This window comes from Littorina saxatilis, linkage group LG8 (genome assembly GCF_037325665.1).
Source record: "Littorina saxatilis isolate snail1 linkage group LG8, US_GU_Lsax_2.0, whole genome shotgun sequence".
NCBI classification, from domain to species: domain Eukaryota; kingdom Metazoa; phylum Mollusca; class Gastropoda; order Littorinimorpha; family Littorinidae; genus Littorina; species Littorina saxatilis.
The window spans coordinates 28,109,807-28,123,688 of record NC_090252.1 but is presented as its reverse complement, the minus strand read 5'-3'; the positions used below and the strand labels follow the sequence as shown (position 1 = coordinate 28,123,688).

The 13,882-nt window shown below is 42.1% G+C and overlaps 1 protein-coding gene across 1 annotated transcript in view; it reads right to left on the bottom strand.

Moving 5' to 3' along the window:
• Positions 1–13,116, bottom strand: part of LOC138973202 (dopamine D2-like receptor) — a 45,119-nt gene extending 32,003 nt beyond the window's left edge. The window contains exon 1 of the mRNA XM_070345911.1: positions 12,596–13,116. Within this exon, the coding sequence (XP_070202012.1) occupies positions 12,596–12,868 (273 nt within the window). The 5' untranslated portion in view covers positions 12,869–13,116. The remainder of the gene's footprint in view (positions 1–12,595) is intronic.
• Between the last annotated feature and the right edge of the window lie 766 nt (positions 13,117–13,882).

Below are 13,882 nucleotides of genomic sequence, written 5' to 3'. Positions count from 1 at the left end.
TGGTTATGAATAATATAGCAGGGGTGAGGAGATTTTGGCCCTGACCTCCTCTACAACCCCCCCCCCCCCCTACCCCCTCATCTTGTGGCAGAGCTCCTGTCTACAGTGGCAGAGAGAGACAAAACCCACTAGACATCTGCGTCATAAACCCTATTACGCGATGTGGCTCTTCGTCTAAAATTGATAAAGCTCTTACAATCTGGTGAAGAGTGTTGATCATTTCCTGATTCTTGATGTTGTTTTTGTTATTGCTGTTGTTGCTGGTTATCTCTAGTGTTCGTTTTAACAAGAAATGGGCATATTTCAATTTCAACTTATTTATCGAGGAGTAAGTGGATCTGGAGCTGCTGACTATTATCCATTTTAAAACCTTTTTTCTTTCGTTGTCTATTTATTCATTTACCGGGAGGACTATAAAAAGACGGAAGAATTACGAGAACCTAGCTGCAACGTCGTTTGTTACAATCAGAATTTGAAACTCAAATGAAAATAAATCACACCAAGCTGACCTCATTTGTAGACAGTAGGCACGCACATTTCTTTTTCTCTCTCTCTCGATAATTGGCAATGGACAATTGACGACAATACTTTTAGAAATGTAAAATCTCAGTGTCATTTGAAGCAATTGCGTGCGTTGATATCCTGCACTCCCAACTGAAAGGCAGTTTCCGCAAATGCTAAAAACGGTTTTGCGAAATTGCCAGTCAAAGAAACTGACAGCGAAAAAGCTCTGGCTTGATATCTGCCAGTAAAATGACAATTACAGAAATCCAAAACCATATATATGCTCGACAGTCTTGGTACAAAAGTAGCACGTAATGTCGTAACGACATGGCATGCCCCGTTTCACTGTGACAGAAGATACAAAGGAGAGTATGAGAGAGAGAGAGAGAGAGAGAGAGAGAGAGAGAGAGAGAGAGACACACACACACACACACACACACACACACACACACACACACACACACACACACACACACACACACACACACACACACACACACGCCCTGGCCCCGCGAACAAGAAAAACAAGTCGCGTAAGGCGAAAATACAATATTTAGTCAAGTAGCTGTCGAACTCACAGAATGAAACTGAACGCAATGCCATTTTTCAGCAAGACCGTATACTCGTAGCATCGTCAGTCCACCGCTCATGGCAAGGGCAGTGAAATTGACAAGAAGAGCGGGGTAGTAGTTGCGCTAAGAAGGATAGCACGCTTTTCTGTACCTCTCTTTGTTTTAACTTTCTGAGCGTGTTTTTAATCCAAACATATCATATCTATATGTTTTTGGAATCAGGAACCGACAAGGAATAAGATGAAAGTGTTTTTAAATTGATTTCGACAATTTAATTTTGATAATAATTTTATATATTTAATTTTCAGAGCTTGTTTTTAATCCGAATATAACATATTTATATGTTTTTGGAATCAGCAAATGATGGAGAATAAGATAAACGTAAATTTGGATCGTTTTATAAATTTTTATTTTTTTTTACAATTTTCAGATTTTTAATGACCAAAGTCATTAATTAATTTTTAAGCCACCAAGCTGAAATGCAATACCGAAGTCCGGGCTTCGTCGAAGATTACTTGACCAAAATGTCAACCAATTTGGTTGAAAAATGAGGGCGTGACAGTGCCGCCTCAACTTTCACGAAAAGCCGGATATGACGTCATCAAAGACATTTATCAAAAAATGAAAAAAACGTTCAGGGATTTCATACCCAGGAACTCTCATGTCAAATTTCATAAAGATCGGTCCAGTAGTTTAGTCTGAATCGCTCTACACACACACACACAGACACACAGACACACACACGCACATACACCACGACCCTCGTTTCGATTCCCCCTCGATGTTAAAATATTTAGTCAAAACTTGACTAAATATAATGACGATGACGAGAAAAAGACGACGACACGTACGAATTAGGACGACGACAAAGATAAAGGACAATAACGAAGAGGAGAAAATTACGACGACAATTTCCATAACAATGTCAGAGAAATGGCCAGAGAAAATGTTTGTGACAAACAAACAAACAAACACACAAAGAACGCGCCCCTAAAGACGAGAACCAGGAACAGCTAACATGGGGACGAACGAAGGAACAAAAGAAGTCCCGGGGTGAACATCTGAAATCCTCTTCAACGTAAACTTGCAATGGCATTGACAAAAAAAACCTGGAAACATCCGGTTTCTGTTCTTCTATTTTTTTCATGAGAAGATTGTTGCTGTCTCTTTCCTTTCCCTTTTTAGAGAGACACAGAACTCTTCTAATTAGGAATCCAAAATGGACAGTTTAGAGAAACAAACACAAAAAGCAAAGAACACGACTTGGATTAGACAATTTCTTTGGTCAGTTAAACGCCTACATTATTTGATGTAAACTCTTTTGCGTCTTAGTATGTCGTTTTGATTTTTGTGGCGGAAGGAAGGTGGAGGCTCGCTTTACTTCTTTATTTAACTTTCTCATTGTGCATGTCTACAGTTGCGTGCTCCAACTTATACAAACCAACAAGCCCTATAAAACCCAAGAAAATGACACTTATGAAACAACCAATCAGCATGAACAATTCTACAAAAAAATGATGTGCGGTTCAAAAAAAGATACTATAAAAGCCGGATCTGGGTAAATTACAAATACTTAACAGGCACAATAACTAGCAAAGACCTTTATACACTAACTGAAACATTTTCATAAACAAAAATCAACAAAGAGAATATCTCAATATATATATAACTTCCGGAGAATTAATAAAAAAAGAAACACCACCAGCGACTTTTTATTGATAGCCACAGTATTTTAAACGTACACGGAACGGAGATCCAAAATAAAGTTACGACTATTGAGCGCAACCATAAGAGCAGCCACATTACACGGGAATGGAAGAGAAACAAAGTCGATTGGTGTACAGGTCAATGAGTAAAGGGAAATGTCAGGCTCCGAGTCTTCAAAAACAACACTGCTCCGTATAATCAACGCGCCAAACTAAGGATGACTTTGGGAATAAGGTTTGCACTGCTTCACGAACCAAAAGTAAATCAAAGTGAAATCTTCTCTCTCTCTTCTATCTCCGCCCCATCTCCCTCTCTCCCCCCCTCTCTCTCTCTCTGTGTCTCTCTCTGTCTGTCTGTCTCTCTCTCTCTCTCTCTCACTCTCTCTCTCTCTCTCCTTCACCCCTCTTACTCTCTCTTATCAAAGTTCACACACACACACACACACACACACACACACACACACACACACACACACACACACACGCACACACACACACACACACACTCACGTGCACACTCACGCACACATACCCCCAAACAACCTCCCACCCCACAAACAGATGTGCACTAAAAGGTGTATAGCTACTTAAGGGTAAACCGCAAGGTATGCATCCCTGAGGTGATCTGGATAGATCGACGACTGGGAATTCAAACCCGGAAGGGGTGATCTTCACCGGGACTAAGCTCTGCCAATGTTTCTTTCTGCCCTCGTCACTTCCGCTGTAGAACGGAAATCAATAGGACGCCATGATGCGGCCAGCAGATCCCCCTGCACTGATGGAACGTGATACTGAGTCAGAGGAGAGAGAGAGAGAGAGAGAGAGAGAGAGAGAGAGAGAGAGAGAGAGAGAGAGAGAGAGAGAGAGAGAGAGAGACAGACAGACAGACAGAGACAGAGAGACAGAGATTGTGTACCCGATGAGAGTATGTGCGTGCGTGTGCGCGCGCGCGCGTGTGTGTGTGTGTGTGTGTGTGTTATTGCGTTCGCGCGTGCATGTATTTATATATGCACGAGCAACCACTTGTAGTTGTGCTCATACCGCGTTTGTGTATTAGTTTTTTGCAAAAGAAGGTTCTATACCCATCTGTCACTGATTCTCTTGACCGAATTGTAATCCTCCGGAAGCAATAAACAATTCTGCTACGCTGTTGCGATTTTGAACACTTCCGCGATATCTTCAGACCTGTACATCGTAAGTCTCTCAAAGCGTTAAATCTGGTACAAAGAATGTATGCCTCCTCTTTAAATAAGGCTGCTAAACCTTCCTTAAGTAAAGGTTTTGCAGAGCACACATTAACTAACAATTAACCTACTTCTCCCCCAGTAAAGCACAGACACACACAGACACATACACAAACAAACACACACACACGCACACACGCACACTCATTTACACACACACACACACACGCGCGCGCGCGCCCAGATCTAACCCCTTCCAACGCTTCTACTGAAAATTCGTTCCTGGGGTCATGTCCACGACTCTGATTTGAATAAAATAACGTAATGTTATGTACTTACACCTTGACATAAACTTTTACCCCTGGCACGGCGTTAAAAGGAACGGGGTTTACTTAGGTAGTTTTTATTGCCGATGTGTTCGCCGGGAAAAGAATAAAAGCCATTATCAGACAACACATCCCTAAATTTGCTTTACAAACTTTGTCTTTGTTTAACAAGCACATATTCATCGTTCATATACTATGTCCATCTGTGGGTGTTTGTTTGTTTGTTTAAAGTAAAAATCAGAGCCCTCTTTTCCAAACTGTGTCTATGTCTGTCTGTCTGTCTGTCTGTGTGCCTGAGAGTGAGAGAGACAGAGAGACAGAGAGAGACAGAGATTGTGTACCCGATGAGAGTATGTCTCTCTCTCTCTTGTTCATCTTTGTGTTTGTTTCGTAAAAGGTTAATTTCTTTCATAAAAACATAAAACAAGAAACCCTTTTCCAATAGTCTCTGACTGTCTGTCTGTCTGGCTGTCTCTCTCTCTCTCATTGTTCATCTTTGTTTGGTGAAAGGTAAAACAAGAGCCCCCTTTGCAATACTCTGTCTGCCTGTCTGTCTGGCTGTCTCTCTCATTGTTCCAAGGACAGGTTGGAAGATTAGGCTAAGTCTAAAACCTTTATCCTTATGTAATAAAGTTCTGAGTTCTGAGTTCTGAGTTCATCTTTGTTTGGTGAAAGGTAAAACAAGAGCCCCTTTTCCAATACTCTGTCTGCCTGTCTGTCTGTCTCTCTCATTGTTCATCTTTGTTTGGTGAAAGGTAAAACAAGAGCCCCTTTTTCAATACTCTGTCTGTCTGCCTGTCTGTCTGGCTGTCTCTCTCTCTCATTGTTAATCTTTGTTTGGTGAAAGGTAAAACAAGAGCCCCTTTTCCAATGGTCTCTGACTGTGTGTCTGTCTGGCTGTCTCTCTCTCTCTCTCTCTCTCTCTCTCTCTCTCTCTCTCTCTCTCTCTCTCTCTCTCTCTCTCTCTCTCTCTCATTGTTCATCTTTGTTTGGTGAAAGGTAAAACAAGAGCCCCTTTTGTAAAGGTCTCTGACTGTCTGTCTGTCTGGCTGTCTCTCTCTCTCATTGTTCATCTTTGTTTGGTGAAAGGTAAAACAAGAGCCCCTTTTCCAATACTCTGTCTGCCTGTCTGTCTGGCTGTCTCTCTCATTGTTCATCTTTGTTTGGTGAAAGGTAAAACAAGAGCCCCCTTTGCAATACTCTGTCTGCCTGTCTGTCTCTCTCTCTCTCATTGTTCATCTTTGTTTGGTGAAAGGTATAACAAGAGCCCCTTTTCCAATACTCTGTCTGCCTGTCTGTCTCTCTCTCTCATTGTTCATCTTTGTTTGGTGAAAGGTAAAACAAGAGCCCCTTTTCCAATACTATGTCTGCCTGTCTGTCTGTCTCAACTGGGGTTTAAACCAGTATCTAATTTTCAGAAATGTAGGACGCTCTGTTTTCGTTTAGGGAGAGATGTTCTTCTTTTCTTCCCTCACAAAAATGAGGGACATGTTGAACAAGCGATGTCAAGTGTGGAGTCTTTTTTGGTTTTAGGAGAGCATTGTCGGTTTCAGTGTCAGCATATGCGAACCGTGTTTTTTTTAAAAATGTTAAAAACACTAATTGTTCTTCCGGCCATGCTAAAAATCCATGAAGGTCCTGAGAGGTTCGACTTCCGCCAACAAAATTAATATGAAAGATAATTAGGAACGTTCAGCTGAACCAGTGCCCCTCGCTACCTCTTTTTCTGTGTGTATGTGTGCCTGTGTGTCTGTCTGCCTCCTTCTCTCACTTTCTCTCTCTCTCTCTCTCTCTCTCTCTCTCTCTCTCTCTCTCTCTCTCTCTCTCTCTCTCTCTCTCTCTCTCTCTCTCTCTCTCTCTCTCTCTCTCTCGTTCCCTCCTTTCTCAGTCTCTCTATCTTTGTTTATATTTCTGTCTGTGTCTGTCTTTTCCTCTCTCTTTCTCTCCATCTCTGTCTTTATCTCTGTCTGTTTTTCTGTTTGTCTGTCCGTCTGTTCCTCTCTCTACCTCCCTATTTCTTTATCTCTCTCCCCACTTCACGCCCTGATGGCCCCGCCGTAGACCCGATGTTCTGTCTTGTGAACTCATCATTACTCACGACTCAAGGGATCTTGTAATACCTTGTATTTCAATCACGTTACGCAATGTAATGGCCTTTCCTTACCTCCGCAATCCCCTCAGTTCGCAGCTGTTCACCTAATTACTCATCTGGTGATGCCTAATGAAGAAGCAGCACACGGATAGTCTACTAATAAGAAGAGCGCATTTTAGAGATGTTAAAATGTCGAAATAAAAAGAAATCACACCAGTAACCAGGTTAGGTACGTTTAAATCAATATTTCGGCATGTAACTGCCTTCAGTTACTGCCTACACCTATAGTGGGGGTTCGGGGGACAACGCCCCCAGAAATTGAAGAGTTTTAGTTATTTTGTGATGTTAGGATGTTGTAAAACAGGTCAGTTCACATTTCGAATGAATGTTTTGGCAGTTAGACATGTGCGTAAAGAGAGTAAATATTTCCATTCACAATGTCAAAGAACTTGAGCTAATCGCTCTGAAACCGCTCTTCTCCGTTATCATCTTCTGCAGGCGCACTTCCAATGCAACGAGCCAGTACAATGTGTATCTTTATTTAAAGGGCGTGGGTCGTGCACAACCCATATTAAATGTTGGATCCCTCTTTAAATAAAAAGCATGGTAGGAACACGACCTAGATCAACCGGACTGTGGATTCGAAATTATAAGGCAAATAAGAAAAAAATGCAACGTTTCCGATTCCCAGACCCTCTAAAAAAACACATAAAAAACCAAACAAACAAACAAACAAACAAACAAATAAACAAAATCAAGAAGAAAAAACCACTTTCTTTTTAAAAGTTTAATCTCGACATTGAAGACTTTACAAGAAAACTAAATCTTCTCCGACAGAGATCGTACAGTTTTCAACCAACAAAAAGCCACATGTGCATGTGTACATACAAAACAACAACTTCAAGTTATTTTTCTTTTACAGTTAACACCTACATACTATTTTTTGTGTTTTTTTTTTTTTTTTTTTTGGGGGGGGGGGGGGGAAGAAAGATTTTATTTGTGTCGCCATCTCCGGTGAAGGTTGAGCGATTTCAAGAAGTCACAAAAAGTATGTACTGGATTAATCTGTCAGCAGTTGGGCAGTGCATTAACAAGATCACATTACTGCACGATTTCAAACAACTGTGCAAAGACAAGAAAGGTGCTTGGCGTCAGAAGTGGGCAAGACACCGACACGTCTGTCAAAATCACTGACACTTTTTTCACGGCGGGGAAAAGATGACGGCAAAGACAGCCTAAACCTTAGACACTTTACAACAATGATATGGCCACTGCAGCAACATTAAAGTCCCTAAGACTACAAGTCTCAGCAAAATCGCTGATGTGGCTCTGAAACTGTACTTTTCCCGTTTTCATCATTTGCATGCATGCTACTCATACTCATTCCCTGCACTCACGAACACCAACAGCGCTATTCTGTGTGTTGCTTCAGTGAACTAAAACAAGGCCGATAGCCTTCCACACACTTTGGCTTCTAAAAAGGTTGCATACGTGTTTCCTAATAAGGGCCAATAGAACTGTACTTAATTTCATGTTCGTTGACTCTTTGTTTAAACAGGTGTATGTCTCGAAGCGTGCACATAGCTGTATGTCCTTTTAACGGTAACATTAAGCATAGAGAGAACTCTGAGTACTGACGTATTCTGTATTCTGGTTCCCTGGTTTTAGTCGACTTTCTAATGAATTAATCATCTTAAAGACAACTGCAGTCGATGTTCATTTCAGCTTAAACAAAATGCAACCATCAGACTCGATAGAATACGCATTTAAAGCCTTTTTTCACTGACCCAAATTACCGTTAGTGGCCTGAATGACTAATGATCTGAACAGAAAGTCGCGTGCTAAGAAAGCGGAGTTGGGAGAGTTTTGGATTAATTATTTACAATTCAATTAACTTAACGACCATTCGTTTCGACCAACTGTGACCTATGTTCGTAGAACTCATGCGTGAAGACGCCATTTGAAACATCATGAGAAAAATCGTTGCTTAAAAATAACAAATTACTGGGAAGTTACAGCCAAGGCGCAGGTTATTTGGAAGATTACTTTTCATTTGTATTCATTCCTGATGTCTTTTATCCCTCCCCCCCCCTTCCCCCAAAAAACAAAAAAACAAAAAAACGAAAACAACAAACACACACACAAACAAAAACACACAACCCCCTGACAGAGCCCCCCCCCCTCCCTACAAAAAGAAGAAGAAAAAACACACACACTAATTGACACTCAGACCCTCTCCATCAACTACCCCTCCACCGTTTGACATACAATGTGATATGTAGAATGTGTTGTATTTGTCCTGTTTTTATTCTTTACATTCAGAAGTTGGTAGTTGTTATTGCTACCGACACTATTGTTTTAGGATTGTATATTGTTTTGTGAGTATTGTGAAGAAGAAAAAATCGAACAGAAAAGAAGTTAAGAATAACAGACACAGTCCGTGCACCACCCTCCCTGTGAGGTCACCAACATCTACCACCAGTTACCTCAGTTATAACAAAAGCACGTACGTCGCGTCTGGCCTAAACGTTTGGAAGCAGTCAGCGTGCAATCGTCTGATACCGGAACCCCTATATCTCACCCAATTCACATCCGTTCGTGTTGGACCCCGGCGACTTCTCCATTAAACATTTACTGGATTCAGTTTCAGGGGGCTGATTAGGCCTTTATGGTCTTTTCCTCTTCGCCATCGTCGTCTCATAACGTGCGTGCGGAGTAATCAACGGTACATTTCACCCCACGGTCTATACTGTAGCTTTTGTTAAAGGTGTGATATACTATAGCCGCCTGAATACCTGGAACTTTCCTTTTACAAACACTGGATTTGAATGGGTGAAAATGTCTTGTTGTTTCCGATCAAGGCACCTAAACGATTGAAACTTTCTCCTCAAGAGCATGACAGGTTAATAACATAAACTCTGTTCTCAATAACAGTTCACTTGGACGTTCGGCAATCTTTTACTTTGCAGTTTTCAATAACCCTTAAGGTCATACTGTTATTACTTGTCCATCACTAGTCAGTTGTAGTTATAATCAGCTACATGTGCCATTGCTTACGCTTAGTGAAAGTTCGAGGCGATATCTCGAGCTCGTGTCAAAGTTGTAAACATGAAGAAAAACAAAAAGCTTCAAACAAATTTAAACATAACCTTGTTGCCAAGAGTTGAGTTCAGTGAAGTACATGAACGCATACCGATAACCACCTGCCAAACCAGCTTACGGCCAAACCTATACCAAAACTAGGGTTCTATATATATATATTTATGCAACACAATGAAAGACTAATACAAACAAACACAAGTCGCGTAAGGCGAAAATACAACATTTAGTCAAGTAGCTGTCGAACTCACAGAATGAAACTAAACGCAATGCAACGCAGCAAGACCGTATACTCGTAACATCGTCAGTCCACCACTCACGGCAAAGGCAGTGAAATTGACAAGAAGAGCGGGGTAGTAGTTGCGCTGAGAACGATAGCACGCTTTTCTGTACCTCTCTTCGTTTTAACTTTCTGAGCGTGTTTTTAATCCAAACATATCATATCTATATGTTTTTGGAATCAGGAACCGACAAGAAATAAGATGAAAGTGTTTTTAAATTGATTTGGACAATTTAATTTTGATAATAATTTTTATATATTTAATTTTCAGAGCTTGTTTTTAATCCAAATATAACATATTTATATGTTTTTGGAATCAGTAAATGATGGAGAATAGGATGAACGTAAATTTGGATCGTTTTATAAAAGAATTTTTTTTTACAATTTTCAGATTTTTAATGACCAAAGTCATTAATTAATTTTTAAGCCACCACGCTGAAATGCAATACCGAAGTCCGGGCTTCGTCGAACAATACTTGACCAAAATGTCAACCAATTTGGTTGAAAAATGAGGGCGTGACAGTGCCGCCTCAACTTTCACGAAAAGCCGGATATGACGTCATCAAAGACATTTATCAAAAAAATGAAAAAAACGTATAGGGATATCATACCCAGGAACTTTCATGTCAAATTTCATAAAGATCGGTCCAGTAGTTTGGTCTGAATCGCTCTACACGCACGCACACACACACACACACACATACACACACACATACACCACGACCCTCGTCTCGATTCCCCCCTCGATGTTAAAACATTTAGTCATAACTTGACTAAATGTAACAAAACACAACAACAACAAAACATGTAAACAAACCCCGTGTAAAACCGGCTAACTAACTTTGATCTTAGAGTCCAAAATGTATATCATGATAAAAGCACATGTAGCATTCTTCATATGCCTGTGCGATGGACACAGATCAGCTTCTGCCGCGTCAGCGTGTGACCTCGTTTCGAGTTGCCCGAGCCCTCTTACGTAACACTGCGCTGCGTAAAAGCACATGATGCGTGCCAGATAGGCCAGAGGTGTGAAACTGCACCAGCGTAATGTCATGAATATTCTCTAGCCGCATCTGCAAGACTAATTAAGTTTACCTTTAGAAAAAACAAGTTGGAAAAATAAACTCGTGATTAAAAACGAGCTCCGATGCAGGGGTGTTATTTGGGTCATCAAGTTTTCTTCTGCCAAAACTTATCGAACCGGAAGTAAGAAAAGCCTCCCGCCCATCCCGAACACACACACACACACACACATACACACGAACAGTATGCGTGTGCACGATTATGTTACCGTGTTTTGTGTGCAAACACACAAAAAAATGAAAGGGGCGATAAACTCAAATTGCAAAACTAGAAAAACGGAAGGTAATGAATGCTCTTTTGGTGCATCCGCCAAACTAATTAACTTTACCTTAAAAAAAAACCAAAAAAACTCAGCACTAAAGATCTTTTTTACGATTCTTTCGGTTTCTACTGCCAAGACTTCGTGAAGCAGAAGTACTTTGCAACTTCTACACAAAAAAGTTAAACTCAAGTTTTGCAGACGGAAGTCTATTAAAGAAATAAGCTGTAGTTTCCACACACACACACACACACGCACACACACACACACACACACACACACACACACGCACGCACACACACACACACACACACACACACACACACACACACACACACACACACACACACACACACACACACACACACACACTAGAAATACCGAACATAACTCACTTGTAGCGTACACGGTAGATACTAGAAAATGGCCTGGGCGTGTTTATTTTTTGGCTACGAACGTTAATCCCCCATTTCCCAGCTACACACCAAATTTCAGCTCAACGATAAAACACCCGAGATGTAAACTGCGAACAGGACAAACTGACAAACTATTGACGATATATTGTACAGTCTGTATTCACTCGTGTACATGCAGACAGCCATCATAATGCCGCAATGCGACAGACCAATATAGATTAATAGTATTGTATTGTATTGATGCATTGTACTTATATTGTATTGTATTGTATTGTATTGTATTGCACAGTCAATCACCCACCTTCATGTACACAGCAAAAGGCGTGACTGTGATGCATTGTATTGTATTGTATTGTATTGTATTGTATTGCACAGTCAACCTGTGACAGCCTCCATAATCCGTCAGACCATAACGATGCCTTGCATTGCATACCATTGCATTGCACAGCATTGCATTGCATTGTATTGTATTGTATTGCACAGTTATTCACTCACCTCCATGTAGACAGCGAAAGGCATGACTGTAACGGCATAATGCATTGCATTGCATTGCATTGCATTGCATTGTATTGTATTGTATGCATTGCATTGTATTGTACAGTTATTCACTCACCTCCATGTAGACAGCGAAAGCCATGACCGTGACGGTAAGATGTATTGTATTGTATTGTATTGTATTGCACAGTCATTCACTCACCTCCATGTAGACAGCGAAAGGCATGACCGTGACGGTAAGATGTATTGTATTGTATTGTATTGTATTGTATTGTATTGTATTGCACAGTCATTCACCCAGCTCCATGTAGACAGCGAAAGGCATGACCGTGACGGTAAGATGTATTGTATTGTATTGTATTGTATTGTATTGTATTGCACAGTCATTCACCCAGCTCCGTGAAGACAGCGAAAGGCATGACCGTGACGGTAAATTGTATTGTATTGTATTGTATTGTATTGTATTGTATTGTATTGCACGGTCATTCACCCAGCTCCGTGTGGACAGCGAAAGGCATGACCGTGACGGTAAGATTGTATTGTATTGTATTGTATTGTATTGCACAGTCATTCACTCACCTCCATGTAGACAGCGAAAGGCATGACCGTGACGGCCACCATGATGTCGGCCACAGCCAGTGAGCAGATGAAGTAGTTGGTGACGGTCTTGAGGTTCTTCTCGCGAACCACGGACATGACCACCAGCACGTTGCCGAACACGGTGAAGATGGGGAAGATGATGAGCAGGATGGCCCAGTAGCGCTTGGTGAAGACTTCGGGCATAGTGGCGTTGCCTGCCGACAGGTTCCCGAAACCCATGTCCGTGTCGTTGAAGGTAAAGTTGGCGAACATGCAGAAGGGGTCGTTCTCCTCGTCACACAGGTCGAAAGGGGAGAGGGTGGCGTTGCCCAGTCCTCCTCCTCCTCCCCAAAATTCGCTGGAGAGAACCGAGGAGGCGGTGTCTGAAAGGTTTCTATGACTACCACCAGGACCGCCATGACTACCACCACCATTGCCCAGGCCTGTCCCTGGGTAGTACCGGGTGTCCTCCCTGGGCGAGTAGGGTAGGCCGCCTGGCTGGAAGATCGGGTCCGTGCCATTCGGACCCCCTCTCCGTCCTCCTCCTCCTCGGTCGCCGGGTGCCCTCCCTGGCCCCAGCGGCGGGACCATCCTTCCTGTCCCCAGGGGTGGCGGGGTGGGGGAAGGGGTGGGCTGGGTGGGGGGCAGGTTACCGATGAAGGTCCCCTTGCCGCTGGAGGGTCTGAGGAAGCTGAGGTGGCCCCGCCGGGTGCCCATGGCCAGCTAGTCCCCCATCCACGGAGCTCGGGTCAGTGGCTGCGTCAGGCCGGTGCCAGCTTTGATTTGGTCCCACCTGAAAAAAATACACACGAGATGCTGTTAGTCGTGAAGTAACAACAGTGCGAGGTTTGGTTAGATCCAACCTGAACATACACAGAAGAGGTTGTTAATAATATGGTAACTGTACACGACCGAGGTTTGTAATAGCCCCAACTGAAAAATACACCGAAGAGCGGTTATTGATATTATATAGGCTAGTAACGGTGCGAGGTTTGTTACGATCCCACCTGAATCCTATCAGACAGAAGTGTCAGCGATGCATCTCACCTGTCTAACAACGCTGTGTACAGATGGCCCTAATGTATGCGTCCTTTTCTGTGTGTCTGTTTGTCTGTCTGTGTCTGTGTTCCAAAATTCACGAACAGCCAAAGACACCTACTTCCTCCCCCGCCTTTTCAAATATGTCTGTGAAAATTAGGTCTAAAAATGGGGGGACATGTACACATTGTGAACAGAAAATCTGATACAGGGAGGCTTTCTTAAATTAGATGGTCTTAAAATTGGGTC